Source organism: Hylobates moloch, unplaced genomic scaffold (genome assembly GCF_009828535.3).
Source record: "Hylobates moloch isolate HMO894 unplaced genomic scaffold, HMol_V3 SCAFFOLD_2, whole genome shotgun sequence".
Classification (NCBI taxonomy): Eukaryota; Metazoa; Chordata; class Mammalia; order Primates; family Hylobatidae; genus Hylobates; species Hylobates moloch.
Window position 1 is genome coordinate 53,718,288 of NW_026652277.1, and position 26,062 is coordinate 53,744,349.

Below are 26,062 nucleotides of genomic sequence, written 5' to 3' on the forward strand. Positions count from 1 at the left end.
CAGATTTTATTAGAAGAGGAGGGACCATTAGTGGGCCTACATTTATTTGCATGAAGTTGGCAACAGCATAGTGGAAAACAGTTCGGTGTACAGCTGAAAAGAAAGGAAGTTCTGTGACAGAGTGAATTGAGTGATATAATCTGGCTACTTGGCCAATGTGAGGACAAGGGTGATGATGTCTTCATAAATTAGGATATTGGGAGAAACGTGAGACAGTAGTGATGAGGGACATCAGCAATCCTCCTATCTGTGAAAACATCTTTCTGACAATTTTGATTCCTTTATAATAAGAAAATGGAATGGGGAACTGCCACTCTAGATAAATTCCAGCTGGAATAATTGGTTGTTGATATAGAAGTGACCAAAATTTTTGGATGTGATAAACACATTCCTTTTGAGCTTATAATGACAAAAAGAATAAGACCCATAAATAAGTCAGTGAATTTTAGAGAAATTAAGAAAAAGGGATTTTTTTTTGTATTCAGAAATCTTAAAATGGAAAGATGGCTTAGATAATAGTTTTCAAAGATGGAATCCTAATATGATCACAGATCATTCCAGTGAGGAAGCAAAGGGAAACTTTCACAGAAATTCTTTAATAAGCTCTATTTTAAAAAGATGGAAAGACAGGCACTTTAACAAAGATAAAAAGTTCTGGAAGGGTTACTCTTGGGAGGCAGGATCAAGTTGTGTTCTAGAATGTTTGAGAAATCTGAGGTCGATTAATCTGAAAAATATAGGAGTTAGGGAGGGCTATGATGATGCTCATATTTGAAGAAGAAGGAGAAATTTGTCTTATTTCTTTGAAACAGAGTCTCTCTCTCTTGCCTTCAAACTCCTCGGCTCAAGCAGTCCTCCCACCTCAGCCTCCTAAATAGTTAGGACTATAGGTGTGCACCACCATGCCCAGCTAATTAAAAAAAAAAAAAAAAAAAAAACTGTAGAGAGAGGCATCTTACTATGTTGCCCAGGCTAGTTTTGAACTCCTGTCTTCAGGTAATTAAAAAATAATAATAATTGTAGAGAGAGGGGTCTTACTGTGTTGCTCAGGCTAGTTTTGAACTCCTGTCCTCAAGCGATCCTTCTGCCAAAGCCTCCCAAAGTGGTAGGATTACACGCATGAGCCATGCACCCAGCCTGTCCTTATTTCTTAAATGAGTTCTTGGTAAATTAGGTTTATAACCAGTATTAGGAACAATATGTATAAGGATAGCTTGCTGGATTTTCTCAGGGTCAGGAAAGTCTTCTCAATACTGTGTCAGCAGTGAGACAAAGTGCTTCATATAGTAGTATTCAAGAGGACCATTTATCTGGGATATTGGAACAGATTTCTGTCTGAGGAGACCCCTTAGGTCTTTTCCAGGCATAAGTTCCTGGTCTTCAGTGTCTTTGCTTATTTACCTGCCAACTCCGTTTCCATATGCATTCTACCCACATACCTACATTGTAGATGGAGTTGGGTGCCCTTAGGAACTTCAGCATGTTAAAGCTCTAGCCCCTTTAGGAGCCCGACTGTTAGAGCATTCTCTGTGCTCCATTCTTGCAGACTGCTTCCTGCATATGAGGACAAGGTTTCTATTATTGGAGACAGTCTGCAAAACAGTTCAGATTTAACAATCTTAAGTCCCACTATTAGATTCATAATAAATTTAGAATTCAGTAACAGCAGGAAGATCTGTAAAAAAACATGTTCTGCTTTTCAGGACTTTGCACCCCGTGTAATTGTGATGTATATGATTGCTCTTCTTGCTTTCCTGTTCTACATTTCCAAAGTCCCAGAGCGGTACTTTCCAGGTAGGTATCTCTTTTCTAGCAGTTTTGTATTGTTATTCTAAATATATGCCCAAGGTATATGCATCAGAGCATCAAAACTTCGTTTCATTTTTTAATATTATTGATTATAGAAATGATTCCTCTCTTTCCAAATGTTACCTAAAACTTTCAAAGCGCTTTCACAACTTTTCCTTTCATCCTGATCATGTGAGTTGAGTCCAGTAGGTGGAGTTGTCACTGTTTTATGGTTATGAACTAGTGACAAAGCTGACATTAGACTTTGAGTCTTCTGACTCCCAACCACTATTTCTTTTAAAAAGTAGAACACCGTCAACTACCATTTACTTCTCTATATGCCAGCTGGTTCTTTAAAAGTAATTTATATATGCAGAGATATATAAAGCAAGAAATAAGCAAAGGACAGTAAGAAAATGTAAATGACGAGTTAATGGGTGCAGCACACCATCACGGCACATGTATACGTATGTAACCTGCACGTTGTGCACATGTACCCTAGAACTTAAAGTATAATTAAAAAAAAAAAAGAAAAAGATAGTGAAAAGAAGTGAGGTGTAGGATCACCTCACAATATGTACATCAAAGGGGTCTATAAAAAAGATAAAGGTGACAAACCTGGCTTTAGGCTTCCTAGCACCCAGCATTAGGAAGAAAATAGTGAAAGTTAAGAGTCTTTGTGTTTCCAAGATACACAAGCCAATAGATTTTTTTGTTCTTCATTCTAAAGAAAATATTTTCAGATGGAAAATAACTAAGAGGACACTGGGTGGAGTGAACAACAGTCTCCAAAACCTGTATTTGCTTGTTTGAGAACTTTAGCTCTGGAGTCAGACTGCTTGGGTTGAAGACCCACATCAACCACTTTCTAGTTACGTGAGCTAAGTAAGTTACTTAAGTGCTCTCAGCTCCAGTTTCCTATCTAAAACATGGAAATACTTTTTTTTCCCCCGGGGTTACGGTAAGGATTAGATGAGAAAATGCATATAACACAGTTTAATGAGGATTAGATGAGAAAATGCACATATCATGTAACCAAGTTTCTAGCAATTAGTCGGGACTGAATAAATGACAGCAATTATTACTATGTCCCCCAGCCCTGGTCTTATAAGTGAAATATGTGGTTTAGTAAGAGACAAAGTGATGCAAATCCAGGTAAGTTTTGGCATGGGTCAGAAATAACATTTAGAGTACATAAAACTGATGTTTTTTTTCAGTTTGGAGAGCTAGAAGTCAGGGAGCAGTTTAAATTTAAACTGAAAATTTATCCCCTCTTCTTCCTGGGTTAAGAATCACTTCCACGGTGAATCAGAGAAGGGATTGTACCACTCGTCCTGTGTGTTGGGGAAGAAGAAAGGGTGAGAAACCCTGGCCTAAACAATCCATCCCACAGATCCTCAGGCATTCCTTTGTGTACTTGGTTTTTCACCACTGAGCTTTAAATAAGAATGGAAATACAAGGGAAAACCTGAGTTGTAAACATGAGGATTTGGGAGCAGATCTAGGACATGGCACTGAATTGAAGACCACCCATCTTCCAGGCAGGGCCAGAGTTTCCCTCAGAAAACAATTCTGGTAAAATGTATTTTTGTATCACTTTATTTTTTTTTCTTTTTTTTTATTAATTTTTTTTTGCACACAAAACAATAAACATTTTCTAAAAATACATACAAACAAAAAGATGCATATCAAACATATTAGGAAGGTTGCACCTGGGAAGACGGAATAGAAATGGGGGGTGGGAATTAAAGAAAGTAAATGAGAGAGGGACTTTGTATGGATCAATGATAATAACTCAATCCTCTATTTGACAAAGAAGAAGGAGCAGGAAGAGGAAGAAAAAGAAAGTGGGATAAAGGATCAGAAAGGGAGGAAAATAGAAAAAATTAGAGTATGACTCCAGGGTAGACCCGTTTTGTTGTCGCTGGGTTGGTTGGTTGGTTGGTTTGTCTGTTGTATTTTTCATGTTTCGCCATGTTGGCCAGGCTGGTCTCGAACTCCTAGCCTCAAGTGATCAACCCGCCTCGGCCTCCCAGAGTGCTGCGACTACAGGCGTGAGCCACCACGTCCAGCCCCCACATTGCGTCTGGCCTCTGTGGTAGACCTCCCAGATGGGGCGGCCGGGCAGAGGCGCTCCCCACATCCCAGACAGGGCGGCTGGGCAGAGGCGCTCCTCACTTCCCAGACAGGGTGGCCAGGCAGAGGCGCTCCTCACTTCCTGGACGGGGTGGCCGGGCGGAGGCGCTCCTCACGTCCCAGGCGATGGGCGGCCAAGCAGAGACGCTCCCCACCTCCCTGATGGGGCGGCGGCCGGGCAGAGGCTGCAATCCCAGCACCCTGGGAGGCCAAGGCAGGCGGCTGGGAGGCAGAGGCTGCAGCGAGCCAAAACCACGCCACTGCACTCCAGCCCGGGCAACACCAAGCACCAAGTGAGCGAGACTCCGTCTGCAGTCCCAGCACCTCGGGAGGCCGAGGTGGGCAGACCACTCGAGGTCAGGAGCTGGAGACCAGCCCGGCCAACATGGCGAAACCGCGCCTCCAGCCAAAGGACAAAAACCAGGGAGGGGTGGTGGCGCGTGCCCGAAATCCCAGGCAGCCCGCAGGGCGAGGCAGGAGAATCCCGTGAGCCGGAGGCAGGGAGTCTGCAGCGAACCGACTGTACTCCAGCATGGGCAACAGAGGGAAGAAAAAGAAAGAAAGAAAAAGGAAGGAAGGAGGGATGGAGGGAGGGAGGGAGGAAGGAAGGAAGGATCACTTTATTAATAATTCTTTTTAAAATTATGTATTTTCTTTATAATAGACAAGTAGAACACTAAACCGTGAGCATTCTCTATGTGATTATGACCATAGTGGGTTTTAGGCCTTAAAATATTCAGATCAGGAGTTTAATATAGGACATCTATAAACAATCAAACTTACTGTAACTTAACCTTTCCCAAGACACACTTGACATAAAATATGCCCTGTGTAGCAGAACATGTTGAGTTTGGGTACATGAGAGCAGTGGAGATATGGAAACTAAAAAATTAAGAGTCTTTACAGTGAAAAGTGATAGTCTCAAATGTTCATGTATAAATAAATGCCTTAGAAACTATCTCTGGCAAGTCCTCATGTATGACCTGGCCACTGGAAACTAAAACAAATTTTAACCTAAAAGCTTTCATTCAGCTCAGGTTGAATGTTTTAAAATGTATACACAACACAATGGCATTTGATGGGTCCAAGGGTCCCCAAGGTGTCCATGGATAGAATTGAGTGAATCTCTGATAGTTGTATTAGATAATCAATATTTGTTGTAATCCTCTGTGTTTTGTTTTTAAAAAAATGGGTCTGTAGGCTTCACTAGAGTGCCAAAGGAGTCCATGGTACAAAAAAGGCTAAGAATCTTGTTGACATACACTTTAAAATCTATGTACTGTACTGATTGGTAAGAAAAAAGAGAGGTTAGAGAATATTTACATTATATGACCATAGAAGCACCATGAGTATGTTATTTACATTGAAATTATTATAGCTCTGTATTTTATTTACTGAGAGATCAAGAAGTTTTCCATATGTTAATTGTTTAATCTTCTTAGAATTTAACATTTGACCACAAAGAGATTAAATTGTTCTCTTAAGTTGTATATGAACTAACCAACCTTAGTTAATTAATCCATTACTAATTACATCCTGCAGATTATTCCATTAGAGAGCACAGAATTCAGGTCAGCACTTTTTCTTTGCACACCTGCTTGAAATAAAAAGTGCTTCTCGTAGGTTTATATCTAAACCCAGCAGTATATCTGCTTCTCGTGGATTTATATCTAAATCACCCCATGATTTTTAACACCTGGTTTCTTTTGCCTCTCTCAATTTTTTGTTGTTCATTCCGCCAAATGTGGGTTGAGACGTGGGAGGCATAAGGTCAAATTCCTGAAATTAAGCTAGATTTTGAAAACACACTTGGAATAGCATTTCTAAAGTTTACCTGTGTATTTAATAAATAAAACCTTAAAATTAGACCCAAATATGAATTGATCCATTTCTATAAACGTTTGGATCTTCCAGTTAGTCTCTAGGCACTCTGAGACTACGAAAATTTTTCTGCTAAGCTATACTTCCAAGAAATATATTTTTCCTTTAATGTCAACATATTGAAATCAATATTATTTTCTTTCTACCTTCTTTCCAGGACAACTAAACTACCTCGGATCAAGCCACCAAATATGGCATATCCTTGCAGTAGTGATGTTATATTGGTGGCATCAGTCAACAGTGTATGTCATGCAGTACAGACATAGCAAGCCTTGTCCTGACTATGTTTCACATTTGTGAATTAGGTGTGGCCACCTGGTGAATTCAGTTGTTAAGCAATATATAATGGGGAATTGTATACCCCACTATTTCTAAGATTCCCAATAGTTTTCCCTTTTTCCTTTTTAATATGAGTAATTGTTTATAAAACTGGGAAAAAAAAGTATACTTAAGGATCTGTAGTAATAACTGCTTTACAAAACCCTTAAAACTACTAATTTGCTGCTTGTACAGAAAGTGAAAATTAGTTGGCAATCATAAGAAACATCTGAATAACAACGATGAATGGGAAACTAGTGTTGAAATAGGATTCACTTTACTTAGCACCAGCTTAATTTCCTTAGGAAGGGCTCATCTCCATTAGAAAATGGAGTCATCTTATGTGCTTAACTATTTTCAGTTAATGTGCCTAATCAAGGCAAGGGTTGTTTCAGCCTATGCTTAATGCAAGCGAGGCTGGTGATTTTAAATAATCACTAAAATCACTAGATTTAAATAATCACTGAAATGATTTGTGAGAAACTGGCACTTCAGATATTATATCCTTTAGCTATAGGTTCTTCTCTCCCTAAGAACATTAGATATTTTAGTTTTCCAGAACAAAAGCTTTAAACTTCTCCTGTAAGTCGAGAGAAGGGTTGAGAAGAGGAAAAGAACTTCTCATTTTCTATCAGATAAGAATCACATTAGAAACTAAGTACAGGATTAGACAACAAATTATGTGGTCAAATAACATAGTCATTAGCCACCTAAACATTTTAATTCCAGATATTATTTAATTCCATATAATAACTGAATTCTTGTGAGTGGATTACAGGTTTTTGATCCCAAAATTCCAGAGCTTTCAACTCTCTGAATTTGTAGTCCTGAATATCTCAGTGGTGGGGGTTCCCAGCATTATGGGTGCTACTTTCAAGGCCATAGAATCTCGATGGCCCTGTCTTGACCCTGAAATGAACCTTAAGCCTTAGAACAAAGTCATGCAGATGCCCCATTTGATAATAATCTTATTCACCTGTGCTCTGGTCCTCAGTTTCTGCATGTGTTAGCATTGCATTGATAACTCAGAATCTTGATAAACACTTAATATTTGGACCGGAAGCATTAAACTTTCTTTTTATTGTATATGCTTAAAAAATAGAACTCACTGCCCTATCATACACTGTAGCCCTCCTATTCTTTGGTCTTTCATATGCATTAGTTAAATCCCTTAAAGCAGACATTCATAAAAACTTACATTGTTTATTGTTGTATAAAATAACCCAAGTTTCTTAATGAGTTGACATGAGCTGTTTTAAATACTGGTGTATTTCCAGAACAGTAAAATTACTGAATATCAGAAAAAATGTTAATTGATGATGAAGCTTATTCCCAAAATGCCTTTTGTGCATATGATATTTGGAAAGTCACTTTAATGTGCCTCAGTTAATACATCAGTAAAATGTTGTGTTTCTTTCCCAGTGTAGTGTTTTTGGAATATAAATTCCCCATGCTAGTATCTCAGCAAAGAGAATTTCCCCCCAGGAGGCTCAGTAAAGGAATACCATGTCTTACCCATCATTATGATGGAAGGCTGCTTTGAAAATGGATGTTTTACCTTATAAGGTTAAAATTTTGATCCATATGTTAAGTGATAGAAGATTTTGGTGCAACAGTAGTAGGATATATTTCTTCTCCTAGAACATCCCTTATGGGCTTACATGATTTTATTGCCTTTAAATAGATATTTTGTCATTTTGGCCAAACAAAAGACACAGTAGTTATACTTGTTAAAAATGAGGAAAAGTCATTATTTTAGGTGTGGAGCCATTTTTATTATAAAACTTTCTCAAAATAAAAAAAATTGAATCAATTTTTGCAATCCCTGTATTAGTATATGAATACGTACTTGCCATCTGAATTAATACATGAAAAGAGCATACTGTGTTTTTAAATCAGTGTTTCTTTGAATTTAAATGGTGTACAGGTCTTTCTGTAGGGAAAATTATTCCATGTAAACATTTCAACTCTGTATGAAAATGTTAAATATTGTAAGAAAGTTATCCTCTCATTTTTTCACTGCTATGATGTATTTATTATAAAATAGGGAATGAATGAATGAATATGGATTGCTGTCAACTAGAAACACTTCTGTATGTCAGTCAGCATTAATGACCACCTACTGTGTGCACAGCACTACTGGTAAAATTTTGAAGACATTGTTAACATTAAAAAATATTTTAAAGTTGTCTACAAATCTGAGCCTTGTAATGATGTATATTTAAGTTATTTTTGTTTTTATAGATTAAAATAAGATTAAAATATACTATCTGGTTTCAGTACTAAAAAAGACTGGTTTTAATTTTACCAATGTGTGAACTATAAAAGCTTTTTGCCTACAGATTTTACATTTTAAAATTATCTATGGCTGTTTTAAATTGTCTAGCAATTTATATGGTTGTGGTTAACTCATTTAAGAAACAATTATCTTTCTATATTAAGCCATTTTCAAATAGCAAGACAGTGCTTGTCTTTTTTTGTTATTACACTAACTGCAATTCAGTAAGCTGCATGACAAAATATGTATTACGTAAATAAACCGGGTTTACTAAATATTTTTAACTGCTGTTTGTCATTCTTTGTAATACATAACAGCTTTAAAATCATATTTTAGAATCAGGAACGAAGATTCAGGGAATGCCTGTCACATCTTATGGCACCCCACCTGGACAGAATATCCGATTTGAAGATTGTGATTGACTTCCATAAAACTGTACAACTCTCCATTTGGCAGGTACCTACAAGATAATAAATACTTTGCCCTGTATTAAATGTCAAGGGGCAAAGCCTATTCCTGTGAATTCCTGCTGGTTGCTTTGCTGCATTAGGTCCCTGTCCACTCTAAATCATCATTCCTGGGAATGCTACTTCTGCCCAGGTGTGTAAAGAATCAGCTCACCTATTAGAGAAAGGGTAGAAATACCTTCTATGTGCATTATCACAATAACTGTGTTTACACTGAAGAGGTGTAAATACGGTCCTCTGAAATTTTTTTGTACGAGAATTCCCAAGTAGTGTAATCAGATAATGATCCAGAACTGAAACTACCCTTAAGAAAACCTTTTTGGAAGGGAGAGGTAAATAGCAGTAGGGGGTTTCTTGTGAAAAATTAACCTCTATCCTTAAGAGAGCTGAAATGAACAGCTGCCAAGGTTCTAGTCCTGCTCTATAAAATCTGAGATCAAAATACCACCTAACCTGCATATAATCTCAATTGTGGCAACCATCTAAACGATCTCATTTAATATGTAACAACAAATACAAGCTCAAGCTTTCAATATGAGAATATTAATTACATGTTACATATGATGCTTGACCTGGGCTTCCTTAAAAAGGTATTCATTATCCAAAATAAATAGCTCAAATTGCAGCATATATTCATCTCAAATAAGTTAACTAACTATAACTGACTTTGAACAGTAATACACTGCAAACTATTCTTTGTTAATAGAACTTTTCTAATCATTTGTGTTATTTTGCTTTGTTATGTTACCATTCATAAAAAGATACAAAGCCCCTTTTTTCACAGAACTTCAGATAAATGTTACAACTTGAAAAAAAGTTCATTCATAAAAATAAGATGAACCTTTCCACAGGCTACCAATCTAAAGACTCCAGTTTGTAGAATAATACATACTATAACCTTGATGCCAAGCTTAGTCCATCAATCCAATAAATAGGTTTTCTCTTTCATGTGTCATAGCCTCTTTTCTGATATAATCGAGGATTACAATGTTATTTAACCAAATTACCAATATTAATTCAACCAAAGATGTTACCAGGTTTTAAAGAGTTTTTATAATGTGGAAGCTGTAAAATAAGTTATTCAGAAGGCACTACACAATATTGTTTTTGCCTTACTGTCATCACTCTTGAGTATCAGTAATTATGACTCACTGAAAAAGTCGTGCTATTAAGTCTTCTTGTGGCAAAAACTCTTAAGTCAAATGGGTTTTCTTACCTAAATTGTAAACTCTGAGCTCCTTAAGAATAGGGATCTAATCTTACCAACTTTTCTATTCCACTAGCTGCTACATAATAGGTGCTTAATGTTTGTGGTGTGAATGAAATAACTGAATTTGAATAGAAGTTTACATCCAAAAGTTATAATAAGACAAATAATGAAAAACTCCAAAGTCACTGATTATAAAGAATATGCAATCCATTTGGGATTTATTGCATTTAAAGAAAACAGATTAAAACAGGTATGATAAATACAGTAAGAAAATAACTTTAAATTTCAAACAAAACAGTGAATCAGGGACAGAATTCAGTCAAAAAGAATAAGCAATGTAAAGGCAATAAAGTAATAAAATCAGTTAGTGCTTAATTAGATATGGCAGGGGAAAAGGGGTGGGAGGGGGAGACTGAGTCTATCTCATAACTGTTTCCCAGCTATATTTGAGGACTGAAGTTACTTTAGCAAGTATGTTTTGTAACAAGTAGAAATACAATAAAGATGTACATTTGCTTTATTTAAAGGTTAAAGTTATTTGCTTAGTGGTACATAAAAGGCTTCAGAAAATTCAAGTTTAACAAAAAATGGAAGTGTAATCAAAGAAAGTGCACTTAAAGCTGTTTGCCAGCAATTAAAAAGTAGCTTCTATACAGCTTCTATTAGATGACTTTTCAATCACAAAAAGAGCATAGTCATAAAAACAATTCTTTCAAAAGTAGCACTATAAATTTTAAAATAAAACAAAAATAACCCCAAATCATGACCCTTTGCATTATCATCAACCTTATTCTCTTAGTAGCTTTTGTAAACCCTCACTAGGAGTGAATGTTCTCTTAGATATGATTGTGGTTGCAATTCCATTTTTTAAAAATTCACATTAACTCCACAGTAGAGAGATGTGACATGCATGTGTGTACATATTTTTATCTTAATATATAAAACACCACTGAGTATAAAAGTTCTCAAATAAACTATCATTTATGGTATTCTCACAGTAGATATGTCATCTCATTCTCACAGTAGACTGTCAACTCAATAATTGGACCTAAAATTAACAAGTTTGCTAAGAAAAAAAATGAAAAAAAGAGAAAAAAGTTTACTGCACATTCTAAATATGTTAAAAACAAATGTACCCAAGCTCCTCAAAACTAGTGATATTAATACACTTGTACCTTCTAACAGTGCTTACGTGAAGTACCAAAACCTAAAATAAACCAAGCAGAGTAGCTGACTTGTAACAAAACTGCTCTGCCTGGTGAACTTCAGCATAGAAGAGTGGGCTCCACTGTAGATTTTCCACCAGCAAGAGGACAACAGTCTATCACTCTTAAACAATAAACAGGGTGAGACTGAAAGTTGTGTCTATTTGCAAATCCAGATAATGTCATCACTATGCCCAACACGTACACAGGGATTGGGGTAAAGGAAAATAATTACACTCCTGAATAAATGTTCTAGTCAAATTTTCATCCAACCTACGACCTTTCCTCCTCCACCTAATATACTTACCATGCAATTTTTGTGTCTTAGATACATTCTTCAATGCCATAAAAAGCTGATCTTTTTAATACTAACATTTTACTGACGTGATATTAAAATAAGCAAATGGTCCACTTTTAAAGGATTATTCAAAATCAACAAGCATTATTAAAGCTGTTAGGAAACAACTTTGGCCTCAGATTTTTGCTAGCTTCATAATAATTTACTTCTCTTAGTGATGTTCAAGTATAACAGGTTTAGTTATAACTACATCCCAAAGAAGCACAGGGGACACCCAAATAATATTAGGGAAAAAAACCCCAAATGTATATATATTTGCTTAGTGGTACATATATATAACCTTCCTTCCTTAAACCAGAATTGAACCATCCCATAATAGAGCCAAACTTTTATTGAGTGCTGTGTGCCAGGTACTGTGTTAAGCACTTTCACATAACTTGGGGGCTTTAGTCTCATAATTCTCACCAGGGAATAACCTGAGCATCACCTGTGTGGAGTGACCTACACCTTGACCATGATTCTGGGGGATGATGAATGAAAATGCAAAGTATAAATCTATACTCCTTAGGAAAATGCCTCTACAACAACACAAAGGAATCTCTCCATTTCTATCCTATTGAACCCCCAATTGAACCCTGTATCTTTTCTCTGAGCTACAATCTTGAAAGAAGAAAGTCACTGTGCTGTGTTATAAGAATGTAAATATTTTATGCTGTCAGAGTTGTTTCCTCAGAATTTATAAGTCAAAGGGTCTACATCAGTGTCGGAATCATTTAAAATTATTCAGTGTATTGAAAAGCGAGTAAAACTCTAGGTATTTCATGTTTACATCTGAAGGAGACCACATTAGTTCATCCTCTACCCCTTTTCTAAATGATGAAACTCATGAGGTCTAGCAGAGACCGAGGACTAATACAATCAAGAAGCATATTGTGTACACCTCAACAGATCTTCATTTAAAAAAATTATTGTTTGATACAAACCTACTGTAGTTCATGAATTTACTATGTGTAATCATCAACTCTTCACTTCTAAAAGAATCACTTGAATCTATTTTGTAAAGTTTTTAAACATCTACTTGAGCATTTGCATTAGCAGTATTAATCAACCTGAGAATCAGAAAAAAAAAAGGTGCAAACATATTTGCCTTTGGCACGAGGACAAATAATTGGTGCAGTCCAGCTCTAAATAATAATGTAATGCTTGGTCTGCCTCTGCTACATTGTGATTCACATATTGCTTCCCTATCCACAAATTTGTATTTGATTTAGCATATAAAAGAAGGGAAAAAGCAATAAAAAGACAAATACGTGGTTTAGTTACATATACTTTGCTTCTTTCCAAGTTCAGAACTGTGAAAATAGGCGAATAGCTTATCCCATTGGGGCACTATAATTAAGAGATTCCTAATAAAATTACTCATAAAATATACTTTGAGTTCGAAGAGAGTTAATTTAAAATATAAAAATCAAAGAGAGTGCCAGTTGATGAGTTTCCACTCCTTTCTGTAAATAGCATTAACTGTTGTAGAAACTTCCAAATGTTAATCTGATAGCACAGCACAATTATATCTTAAAACAGTTATAGACACAGGAAGCACAGATACTATATTCACATTAATTCACATATGTAATCTCTATCATTAAATGATTTTTATAAAACCTCAAGTTTCTAATTAGGATTTGTGGTGTAAAAAAAGGCAAATTGGTAGCTGGGTTCTTTTCAGTAAAGACACAATCAACTAGCAGAGTTAAGATGCTAGTCCACCTTATATGCATTTTAGGATCTGGTGTATTAGTGCAGAGGTACTTGCAGCAGGATGCATGAATCCTGCCTTTATATAAGGCTTTGTGGGTGTCACCGTTCGGTGCACTTTATTAAAACTACTCCACCCCCCAAACCTAATAAAAATAATTGCTGCTTATGACTTGGGGAATATTTGGTGAAGTTGCTAATAAAGTACATTATTAAATGCAACATGATTTCACATTGTGAATGTCTTGAAAATTCAGTTTCCGCTACATATTTTCTTTGTAAAATAAAATTTTTATACAACCCTTGGCCTCACTCCAATTTTTCCAACAATCTGCTTTATTAGGGCCAATCACAATAAAAGTTTGGGGCAAGAAGCCATGCATAAAGTGTTTCTAAAGTAGTGAATGTTTTCTATTCTGTATCCTTTTTTCTTCTTATAATTTCTTTACAAATGTCAGATTATTTCTCTTCATATTTTTGTTCTAGGCTTCTATGCGATAGTCCATTTTTTAATTTGTTTTAACTGACAAAAATTATATATATTTATCATGTATAACATTGTTTTGGAATATGTAAATTGTGGAATTGAGCTAATTACACATTATTTCATATACTTATCATTAGATATTCCATATTAATGGCACTTGTTTTTAAAAATGAAACAGTTTTAGGCACAATAGTCAGTTACTTCTGGCTCTGCTTTGTGGAGAAAGGTGTATGGACTGAAATCTCTGCACTCTCCAGATAATAACTTTCTAATGCTTTAAGAGAACTAGATTGTTTTTAACTGTCTGGAAATTAGAAGAGACCTTAAAAAAATTCACAAGTGTAACTAGTGTATGTACAAATAACCCTAATTTTAGGGATATGCACACAAAAATGACATTCTGATATCAAAAATAACAGTTTTACTGTCCCTTCTCAGTGGCTACACACCTAGAAAGGTGCCATGTGCTTTCACTGAAGTACCACACTTGCATTTCTGTGTTGTGATGTCAGTAGCAGAAACCCTTAGTTAGAGCTTGCAATTTAGCTCCCTTTTCTCCTGAAGAGGAATCAAGTTACTACCCTGTAGAGATACTTCATTTTTCTATTTGGTTTATTTAGAAATCACCTATTCTGACTGATCTTTAAGAATGAATGATATAAAGAGCTACCAAATTTTCTTTCAAATTCATAAAACTATTCACACTTTTTTGAAACAGGAGTTAATGCCAAGAATCCATCAGAAGCATCTACTGTTTAGAAGGAAATGGAGCAGCACCAAATGGGTCTAATTCGACTGATTGGGACTGTTGGGACTGATGTGGAGTGATGCTTTGCACCACAAGTTCTGTAAAGGGCACGGCACCAAAATCATCCATTTTCAATACATCTGCACTATGGAATGACCCATGTAGTGAATTTTGTCTTGGCCGCCCTGGCAGGACACTATTGTGATCAGCACGGATGTCACTCAGGCCCTGATGTGGAGGGTGCCATGACAGGTCTGGAGAATGGAAGGGCTTGGCACCAAAGGGGTCCAACAGGCTCTCCTCAGGTTGTAAGACATTCCCCCTTTCTTTCCCATCAGTCAGTGCAACACTAATGTTCTCCTTGGAGTCTGAGATGGTTAAAAATTCATTGCTACTTTGAGAGTCTCGGCGGCCCACTTTTTTGTGCCTGCGAGCCCTCTCTGGAGTGCGATAGGTAGGCTTCAAAGTCTTCTTTGTGCTAGTTGGCGTGCCATGATGCCGCTTCCCATTACTTTTGGACATATCCTGCTTTGTGCGCCTTTGGCGAGAGGACAGTTTCTGCAAGCTGCGCTGTTTGACTTTTTGCTGCTGGCTCCCCGTTATTTCATCAAAGGGCACAAGCCCAAAAAGGTCTTCATTGCTTTCACTTTTACTTGTTGATGTGAGGAAGGGCTGAAATGGAGTGGAGCCAAATACATCTACACTTTTGGGATAACCAGGGATAGTATGTGCCTCAGGCCCCACCGCATGGCATTCTTGTACATTCACCTTCTTGCTAAAAGGCGCCTTTGTGAATACATCAAATTCCTCCTGCTCCAGTCCTGCAGCAGGAAACCTGTGTTGAGGGAGGTTCTTTTCATTCTTTTCTTGCTGGGGCTGTTGAGCACGCACTGCAAAGAAGGGGACAGCGCCAAATACATCAAACTCCTGTTTGGGAGTCTCCACCCCAACATCAGAGGATAATTGGGCTGAGGTGAGGAGTATTGTATTAATATCTTGGGTTGGTCCACTGCCAGATCTGTCTCTGTAGACGGAGCTCATGTCACTGTACTTTGCTTTAGCCTGCTCATAATCAGAATCAGAGCTATGTTTCTCCTCTTCTTCCTCATCTTCAGAATCCATGAGGAGAGGCCTATGACCCAGATTTTCTGGTTCAGTATCATCATCATTAAAATCTCCTTGTTCCCCCTGAAGAACTTCTTCATCATCTTGCTCTTCCTCTTCACTGCTCTTAGGAGAAGGGGGATCTGATTCAAAATCACTTTCAGATTCATCATTCCCCTTTTGCACTTGACCCTGTACTGAGGTTTTCTTTCCAGTCCGCTGATCTTTAGATGCTGGACTTGTTTTACCATTCTTGATAGGGTTTGCAGTGCCATTTTCTTGATTTATAGATGAATGTTCAGCTTTCTTTTCAGGAGAACCTGCAAGTTCAAAGAAATATTATTACAGCATTCCAATGCATTTCAGAATCCTCTTGCACTAAATGTTAATATGTATTACACATGGCATTACAAATCCCTCATACGAGTTCCCTTAGAGAAAAGAATAATGTTGTCAATTCTTTGTCATTAGACTTAGAGAATGCATTTGACCTCAAGGATATAGTTAAGTCTTAATGTAGACAGACTTACTCATATCTGGACCCTAAACCCTGCCTCATCATACTCTCACTGACAGCCAAATTTTATTTATAGCACACAGAATGTAGTAGACTAGCAAATTTTCTTCACCCCACCACCAAAATAACATTATTCTGCTAATTCTGAAAGGTCAGATTTCACATTCACCAAATACCTTCTGCTTATATTTCAACTCTTGTAGTTTTCCCATAGAGATCAACAAGCATGAACAGCCTGCCTGCTCAGTTACATATTTGTTTCACTAGTTTTTTTTAAATCAGCATTGTATTTTTTATAAACCACTGTCTTTTGAATTGAGTTAGCACGAATGGCCTGATCAAAGCTAAGGACCAGATACTAAATGGAGACTGTACCAAGAACATCTGCCTTCTCTAGATGATATGTCTTCCTTTAATTATAATATCTATACATTAAAAAAGCGAGATGCCTTTAAAAACAAATCTAAACCATCTGGAGATGTTTTTAGCTCAGAATCCATTCAGTCACTTCATTTTCTGAGTTCATTCAACAAAAGAAATATAGGGCACTTTGCTATACACTGATTATACATTGGTGAGTAAAAGAAACATGGTTTCTGCTTTCAACGGTTTACAATCAGAGGTTGTAATTAAACACAAATTGTGACTAGTGCTCTGAAATAAAGGAGAGCAGGGAAATGGGCGCATAAACCTACTTTGGACAGTTGGTGAAGACCCAAGGAGATGACAGTTAGGATTGAACAATGAGAAGGAGCCCAGCCATGCAAAGGATAAGCTGGAAGCAGCTTCCAATAAAAGCAATGGCATATATAAAGACATATTTAAGGGGCTGAAAATAGGGTATTGTGGCTGGAACATAGTGAGCAAGGAAGGATCAGGTACAAGATGAGGTAGGGAAGACTGGAAAAGGCCAGACTGTGAAGGTCCTTTAAGGCCATGATAAGCAGCATATATTTCATTATACACTGAATTCAAAATTCAGTGTATAATGGAAAGCTATTATTAAAATGGGTGTCATGATTAGGTTTACATTTTTTAAAAAAATGACTGCTCTATAGAAAAACACTAAGGAGGCCGGGTGCAGTGGCTCACCCCTGTAATCCCAGCACTTTGGGAGGCTGAGGCGGGTGGATCACGAGGTCAGGAGTTTGAGACCAGCCTGGCCAACATGGTGAAACCCCATCTCTACTAAAAATAGAAAAATTAGCCAGGCATGTTGGCAGGTGCCAGCTAAGCCAGGAGAATCGCTTGAAACTGGAAGACAGAGGTTGCAGTGAGCCAAGATCGCGCCACTGCACTCCAGTCTGGGTGAAAGGGCGAAACTCTTGTCTCCAAAAAAAAAAAAAAAAAAGACTAAGGGAAGGTAAGAAGGGGAGTTCAGGCAAAAGGAAATTATAGTAATGCAAGTTAGAGATTTTCGTGGCCTAAATGACATGACAGTGGTGGCAGGGTGGGTCAAAGTAGAAAAAATAGAGATTGAAAACTCTTGGTGGATGGTAGTACCATTAACAGAAAGAAAAGAATGAGTGGCGTGATAGAAACCCATTTACCCTGATGTGATTATTATGCACTGTATACCTGTATCAACGTATCTCATGTACCCCATAAATGTATATACCTATTATGTACCCACACACAAATTTTAATGAGCATAAATTTTTTAAAAATGAGTAAGTTGGAAAGTGAAGAGGAGTACTAAAAATTTTGTTTGGTGACATTAAGCTTGACATATGTGTGAGAAAACATTTAAGTGTACAGCAGTTAGGTATCTGTGACTTGAAACCAATGGTTAGTTTTTGGCTGAAGAAAATAGATTTGGGAGTTTTCACCATGCAGTTGGTATGCAGAGACAGCCACAAGACTAAAGGGCATCACCTCGGAAGAAAACACAGAAGAAAAGAAGATCCAAAACTGAGCCCTCAGTATCAAACATTCAGAAGTCAGCAGAGGAAGATGAACATGCAAAACAAACTACAAAGTAACAGCCAGAGAGGAGGAAGAAAACAGCTGAGTGCAATGTCACAGAAATGGAGAGAGAAGAATGTTTGCAGGGAGGTAACAGACAACTGAGCTGGATGGTGCAAAGAGGTCCAGTAAACTAAGGACATAAAATGGCCACTGGATCTGGTCATCTTGTATAGTTTGTTGGCAATGTTGATATGAGTAATGCTGCTAAAGAATGTGTGGGAGACAAGTACGTGGAGAATACCACCAGGTTATACTTAAATGCAAATATAATCTTCTGCCAGTTCCTTAAAACCAGCCAAGAGCTACACGCTGTATTTGTTATCCTTCCAGATTAAAAGCAAATCAAATGCAGATTCTCAAGTTTGACTTCTTCCCTATACAGCATATTTATGATATTAAAAACAAAGTTAATTTTAGATTAGTGAATTTATTTTCATGAATTTTTATTCAAAAGCAAAATATGGGAAGAGGGGAAAAACAAAAATAAAATATGTACAGTTCCAGAAGATTTCCCATCATTCCTGACTGTGGAACATTTAACGTATTACTCCTTGAGCTGCATACTCACCCACAGCCACAACATTCACACCTCACGCCTGCTCACGGACACCTCCAAGTAACATTCCAATATTGCCCAAAGTGTATTCCACAGAGGCTACTTCCCTAACAAGAACCAAGCCAAACAGTTCTGTGGTCTCAAGCAAACAAGTCTACGAAATGGTGCACTCTGCATTCTGTCTCCACTCCTACTCACCTGGAGTATGCTCATTAAAGGCGCTGAGTCCTACACAAAAGAATCTAATTTTATGAACCCTAGGATTTCCCAAATTGTCTTCACTACCCTTTTATTTACATGTAATGCCTGTTAACCTTTAAAACCAACTATGCAAAAGTACTTTGGGGAAATGCTGCTATACAACTTAATCTTGAAATTTTCCATTTCTAGTTGTGTTCCTGAAGATTTTCTGGAACATTTAACATAGGACAGATAATTCATCTTGGAGAGTGTCACTTGGAAGTGAATTTAAATTCACCTTCTTTTTAAAATTATTACATTGCACTCCCTAGTCTTCTTAAAATTTACTGTTTTCATTATCCAACTGGCTACCATTACTTTTCAGAAGACATCTGTCACTTTATACTTCTCATTCTGTTGGCCCTTTGTCAGTTTATCAAAGTTGTATTAATAGAAATACAGATTTATAATTGTCAGTGTGGGTATAAATCTGTGAGTTTTTAACTTACTATTTTTCATGCATCTTTTCAGGTATCAACATAGTCCATTATTCTGATAGAAATATGATAAAATATTGCATATATAACTGTTCACTATTTAGCAATAGAATATTTAGGTTGTTTCTGGTTTTTCGGCATTTTAGATACAACCATGATTCATGCACTTTTTCCTTCAGGGAGTAAAAAGGAAACCCTCCTTTCTTAGTATCAATTTCACTTTATTATATACTATGATTCCCTCCTCATGGGTAATTAACACAGCTAATAAAGCTAACCCAATAATAATCCTGACAAGGTCACCACTATTCCACTCTTTCTTTATACACAAAATGGGATAACACGATTTATATCATAGAGCTGTTGTGAAGAAAGGACTTAAAACGGTGCCTGACACATAATAAGCACTCTACCATCATCATGTCCTGGGAACGGCCAAATTCAATTATTTTATCCATCATACCCAACAAGCTTCTAGTAACTTTTCTGGGCCCAATGGTTGCAGGTGAATATAAATGAGGGAGAAGTGTGGGGAGAAGCAAGTCTATGGCTAATTCAAGAGGAGCTGAGATCCACTTCAGAATTGACCAGAAGTAAGTAGACCAACAAATGTATATCCACACAGCATAAGGGTATATTTTAGATCCTGGAAATTGTATTTTTGATTTTTAGACAGCTATATTTGAGAACACAGTATAAGAAATGGAAACACACTTTCAAAAAGAGCAAGAAAAGACACAATCATCTATACCACCTTTGTGGTTTCAGATTACATCTGCAAATAGTACCAGCAAATGGGGAAATTTTCTGTTGGTGTAGATAGACTGGTTTTACTTATTTGGCCCCCCTACATAAAACTAAAATAACAATCAAAAATATTTATCCAAATTCCTGTTTTCTCCCATATTCTTGCAACCCACACTGACATTGTTTAAATATTTCACTCTACACTTTTACTGCTGTTATAAACTTATAAAAAGTAAAGAGCAGTAATGAGGCTCTCTGAAAGCATACTAAGAGAAACCATTAATCCTTTTATCTCTCCAGTACCTCCTGCTGAGGAAAAGTTAGGTTCCAGGCTGCAAGTTACCAAAATCCAAGGTAAGTTTCTGCAGTAGCAGTGATCTACTTGATTATCTATTCATTATGAAACTATGGAGGAGCTGGGAAAGAAAGATGAATTACACAAAAACAAAAAGTATTTCAGTATATTCTAAGGCTTTCAGTCCTATTCCATAGACATAAAAGACTGTCAGAATAAGTATTTTAAGTTATAAAGTTGGTTATAACTATACGATGTACAGCACTTTAGAATGTGACCTCTAGCTAAGAATGCCATAAACATTTGTACTCCATTTGTTTGCCTAAACATATTCCTATAATTAAAAAAAAAATTTCAGATATTCCCACCATTTGTGTCTGGGGCCAGATTCCCACCAGTTGTTAGATTAAATAATACACATTTGATTTACTATGAAATTTAATCAGGATTATTTTACTGCTAAAGTTAATTTCCCAAAAGTATAAGCCTAAATATGTTGCTTTATAATTCAATATATCCTAAATCCTAATAATCCCCATATTTACTGAGATCTGCATTATTAACATAAAAATAGCTGTTCAAGTAGGTGGGAGACGGGTATAATATTTAGAATAAGCACTAACAATATGTATTTACAGCATTAAAAACTGTAGATGGTGCACAGAATCATAACTCAGTTACATTATTTTAGTATACTGTGAAATTTCATATATTCACCCATTGTTTTTATTTTTGGCTCTAAGTAATGTATTTCTTTTTTTTCTTTAAATACAGTAGAATGATATTTTGATGGTTTCTAGTCAAGGTATTCTTTATTTCTGTTTTTGTGCTTTGGAACTATGAACTAAAAATTTTAGCTTTTTTATTATCTTAGGAAGTTGCATGTTAATTACTGACACTAAGCAAGTGTACTAATTATGCAGTGATTTAGTAAATAAATGCCATGCAAAAATCTATATGATCAACCAATATCTGTAAACAAAACTTAACGAAAGGGTTAATCAATTGTGAGCTGTTATTTCAAATGCTGTTCCCCAACTAAGAATGAACCAATAGCTCATTAGTCAAAACATAACACTAAGTAGATTTTTAGCGAAAAAAAATCAAAATAGGAATACATTAATATATTCCACATATTTATACAAAAATATAGAATTAAATTTTCTTTAGGTAGCTTTGGTACAGAGTTACTAAGAATGTTTTTCCTACTTTCAAACCAAGAACCAAATTTTCAAAGATTCATTATTGTAGATAGAATTACAACTATCTTATTTGCAGAGCCTAGTTAAAATAATAAAATCATAAACTTTCACAATATATAATAATTATGCTCTTATTAATTGAGCCATAATTAATAATTAAGCCATTTCAAGTAGAAGTTAAATGAAGGTATACATCTACTTAACAGAAGAACTTGGAACAGAATACAAGTCTCAACATCAAATGCAGTGCTCTTTCAATTCTTTACTTCTGTTGAATTCTACTATCTGAAAATGAGAGCAAATCCTCATCTTTTGAGGTTGAGTCTGATTGCTGGAAACTGCCAAAATTCATTCAGAGCTAAATTCTGAGAATAAGGTGAGTGACTAAGACAATGCAGATCTGGGTAATTTATTAAGAACCGCAATGATAGGTTATAAAGTTTTAAATTCTCTTGTGTGGCTTATAAACAGTCTCTCAGGGAAATTACAAGTATTGCAAAAAATGTTTGAGCAATGAAGTACCACTGAAATAAGTGTCAAGAGGACACAAATGGTACTTGAATCAGAAATGAATCAGAGGGAATAGGAACTAATATCCTGAAGCACAGTGCCAAGGGTTTTTCATATATTACCTCTTATCTCCCTACTATCAGGCCCCCACAACATTTTAGGGCAAAAAAATGCTCTGTAAGGTTTACTATGATATTTCTTAGAACTTTTTTCTCTTCAATCTTATTAACCACATTTTCAGAAACTTTCCTTGTTTTCCATGTTAGTTCACTGTCATGACTTCCTATCATTTCAAAGACATGTATTGTTAACACTCAAAACTCAGTCCTTGGCTTTCTCTTATCTCTTTGCACTTTTTCCTTTTGGTGGCCTTCATACTCTTTCATAACTCCAATTATATCTTGAAAGCATAAGAAGGGATTTTGAGAGATTTAGTCCAACCTCTTTTTATACATAAGAAATTTGAGACCTGCCCAAATTTAAGTCTATATATCAAAGCCATAATGACTTCTCTGCTGACACTGCTTAAAACTCTCATCTGTAAATTCTACAATTAAACTACCAGTAGAATATTATCACCAGCAAAAATTCAACATAGTTTATCACCAACACACTACAAAATACAAACACGGACTTGTCTTGCATTTATTTTGTATCATCATTAAAAAACCATGCCCAAAAAATAAAAGTCACACGCAGGATGAAGACTCTTTTGTTGAACCTGTATGACAAGTACCCTGTATTAAAAGTTTTTTTTAAATATTCTGTAGGGTTAAGTTCTAGAAATACTATAAAGCTTTATCAACAAACAAAAGAATACTCAACTTTACAAAATCCATGAGAGATAAACATTCAAATAAGCGTGAGTTTTCTCATCTAGAAAATAGAGACAATAACAGAACTTACCTGATAGGGATGATGTTAACATAATTCATTTTATTTAGTGAATGTTCACTAAATATTGGGTGGGGTGTGTGTTAGATTACTAATGTGTATTTTGATAATGAATTCATTCAGCAAGGTATTGTATGGGATACAAAGATGAATAAGACAATACCTGACTTCAAGAAGCTTACTTACTTAAAAAGTTGTGAAATAATTATGTACATTTATGCATTCAGAAACATGCTCATCTGACTCTAGTGATCTGGAAAATGAGTGACCAAGGTAATAACAATCGGATAATTTTGAAAAACAAGCTTATATTCACCAAATAAACACAAGAACATGAATTTGCCCATTCTGTGCTTATGAGTCTTCATAAAAGGCTATTTTTAGGCCTTTTATGAAGGTGTTAAAATTTGATAATGAATTCATTCAGCAAGGTATTGTATGGCATACAATACAATACCTTGGTGTGAAAATTTCAGACATCATAGCCTTGCACAGTCCAAACAAGGATTCTAAACTCAAAAGTTAAAATTTGTAGTCAATGCCTAAAACAACATTTCTTAGGCTACATTTTCATATATTTGTTATAGCATTTTTAAAACAAATACTTCATAAAAAGAATGAGATCCTAGTTAATGCCACGCCACACTATTTAAAAAAAAATTGCAATATATTATTAAATAAATAAACCTTAATAAACTATACCAAAAAATTCAATATATTTAGAAAATACCCAATATGAAGAGAGAAGCATGTTTGCATTATACTATGCATATTACCACTCTTCTAGAATCAGTTTCCTTTTAGAGGGCAGTTGTTCTTTTAGTTATAAAACAGGTGGTACATTTTTAATCATATAAGAAGCTTCCAGTGTCAAGGAAATTTTGTTTTGATGTTCTTTTCTTACCTATCAGATTATAGAAGATAAATGGCTTGAAACTTCTATTGTAATTACATGCCTTCTGTTGTCTCATCATTGAGGGTGTAAGGGAGGGGCTATAAGACTTTAAAGGTCACTTGGAATTGGCAGCATACTGCCTGCCATCATCTCCCAGCAATTTACCATGTTAGTCACAAGGATTAGTGGATTAGGAGGTTTTATCAAAATCTGTACTGCTTCTCAGAAGGCCAAGTGACAGGGTTTGAGTATAAGAAGAGAATCCTAATAGTTGTGAACAGTATTTCCCAGCTGATGAAAAATGCCATAAAACTGACATTTCCATTATGTTCTCATATTAATATAAATTTTTCTTTAAAATAGGTTAATGCTTTGTTTTGCTATTTACAGAATAGGGTTTAGAATGAGACAAAGCCAGATTCCTACTCATAAACTATGTAAGCTTAAACAAGTCAGCGAACCTTTCTGAGCCTCATTTTCTACTCTATGTTTACAGTGGAATTCAATATATCATAACTATTATTGCTAACATCCTGAAGTTCTTCAAGAATCATACACTAGAATCTAAAATAAACAATACACCTCATTGTAGCTTATAAAATGGCCCAGCATTTGGACTGACAATCTGTAAATGTTATGTTCCAACAAATATTTGCTGTATGTAATGTAATGTTTCCCAATCCTAAACTCAATTTAACTTCCTATTAGATAATAAAGTCCATGAGGTGGTTCTAGGGTCTTTGGGAGCACTGAGGAAGTTCACCAAACCTAATTAAAAATTAAATGCAATATAAGAAATCTAAAACTTCAGTGACCTAATTAATATGGCCTACATGTCACTAAAACTCTCCAAATACAATTTTAGAATTTCATGAAAACTACGTTTTAGAAGTTGTAGGTGTTTATTAAAATTGGGTGGTCCACACTACATTATATAATTCACAGAGCCACCTATCCTATGTTGGTATGCAAACTAACTGTAAAACAGTGTCCTGGGGCGAAGCAAGGGAATGTGGGTTTCAGGAAAGGGAATGAATACCATGCTTTGAATATGATTTTTATGAGTATACTGTAGTGAACACTGGTAGTTAATCCCTTAGTGAAAATAGGAATGGCACCATTTTAAACAGATACTGGTAGCGGAAATCCTCACAAATAGGTTCTACATTTTAAAGGTTTCATTCAGCAGTTAAGAGAAAACTCGCATAATAGTCACTCATTTAATCTTTTCAATTATCTTATCAAGTAGCCAGTATTATCTCCAATTTAAGATAAGTTTTACAAGAAGTTTGGGCTGGGCAATGGCTCTTGCCTGTAATCCCAGCACTTTGGGAGGCTGAGGTGAGAGGCTTTCTTGAGGCCAGGAATTAGAGACAAGCCTAGGCAACATAGTAAGACCTAGTCTCTATAAAAAAAATAATAATAAAATAAAAAAAATAAAGTAGCTGAGAATGGTGGTGCACACCTGTAGTCCCAGCTACTTGGGAGGCTGAGGGAGGAGGAATGCTTGAGCCCAAGAGGTCCAGGCTGTAGTAAGCCTATGATCATGCCACTGCACTCCAGCCTGGGTAACAGAGCAAGACTCTTATCTCAAAAAAGGAAAACAAGTCTGCCAATACTCAATATCAAATGGTTAATCTGTGATAGAACTAAGATTTTTAACTCAGGGTTTTATAATTCCAAAGTCAATGGTCTTTCTGATAAACCACACTACTAACATCAGTTTTGTAACCTTCCATAAAAGACAAATATAATTCATGATAATTAAAATATCAACTTGTGGAATAAAACATAACATTTGCATACAGCAAACAGATTATTAATACAATTATTTGATTTTTGCATAAATGGATCATTATAAATTTAACTTTCCCAGAAATCAATGTTTAAAATTAAGAAGAGAAAAAACTAGACTTGATTCATTTTAAGATATAGTCTACCAAAATGTTATATTCAGCTAATCTTTCTAAAAGTCTGGAAATGATATCATAAACTAAGGCAACAAATAAATCAGAAAGATCTTTCCTTGTGGCCAAAGTAAGGTAGGCCAGCTGACTGAACCAGACTGTGAACACATGGATTATCCTTAATTTCCTATCACAAACCTATTTACAGCTATTCCCAGT

The 26,062-nt window shown here is 35.9% G+C and overlaps 2 protein-coding genes across 22 annotated transcripts in view; one reads left to right on the forward strand and one right to left on the reverse strand.

The window, feature by feature from the left end:
- The window catches only part of PAQR3 (progestin and adipoQ receptor family member 3), a 55,645-nt gene that overhangs the window by 13,674 nt on the left and 15,909 nt on the right, over positions 1-26,062 (forward strand). For 3 of the 20 annotated variants that reach the window (XR_009211649.1, XR_009211648.1, XR_009211650.1), the window contains exons 5-10: positions 1,704-1,794; positions 5,963-6,047; positions 8,738-8,857; positions 19,899-19,986; positions 20,441-20,494; positions 21,844-22,013. Coding sequence is in view for 11 of the 20 variants with exons in the window: in XM_058433579.1 (XP_058289562.1) it covers positions 1,704-1,794; positions 5,963-6,047; positions 8,738-8,857; positions 19,899-19,986; positions 20,441-20,494 (438 nt within the window). In the remaining 9 variants the exon portion in view is untranslated. Of the gene's footprint in view, positions 1-1,703; positions 1,795-2,518; positions 2,674-3,078; positions 4,471-5,962; positions 6,251-8,170; positions 8,679-8,718; positions 8,860-14,541; positions 14,688-19,898; positions 19,987-20,440; positions 20,495-21,843; positions 22,014-26,062 lie in introns of those variants that run through there. The other 17 variants (XM_058433579.1, XR_009211643.1, XR_009211623.1 and 14 more) reach the window with 17 other exon arrangements.
- BMP2K (BMP2 inducible kinase) overlaps positions 10,573-26,062 on the reverse strand; it is a 145,523-nt gene continuing 130,033 nt past the window's right edge. For both annotated transcript variants that reach the window (XM_058433536.1, XM_032149198.2), the window contains one exon: positions 10,573-15,995. In XM_058433536.1, the coding sequence (XP_058289519.1) occupies positions 14,572-15,995 (1,424 nt within the window). In that variant the 3' untranslated portion in view covers positions 10,573-14,571. The remainder of the gene's footprint in view (positions 15,996-26,062) is intronic.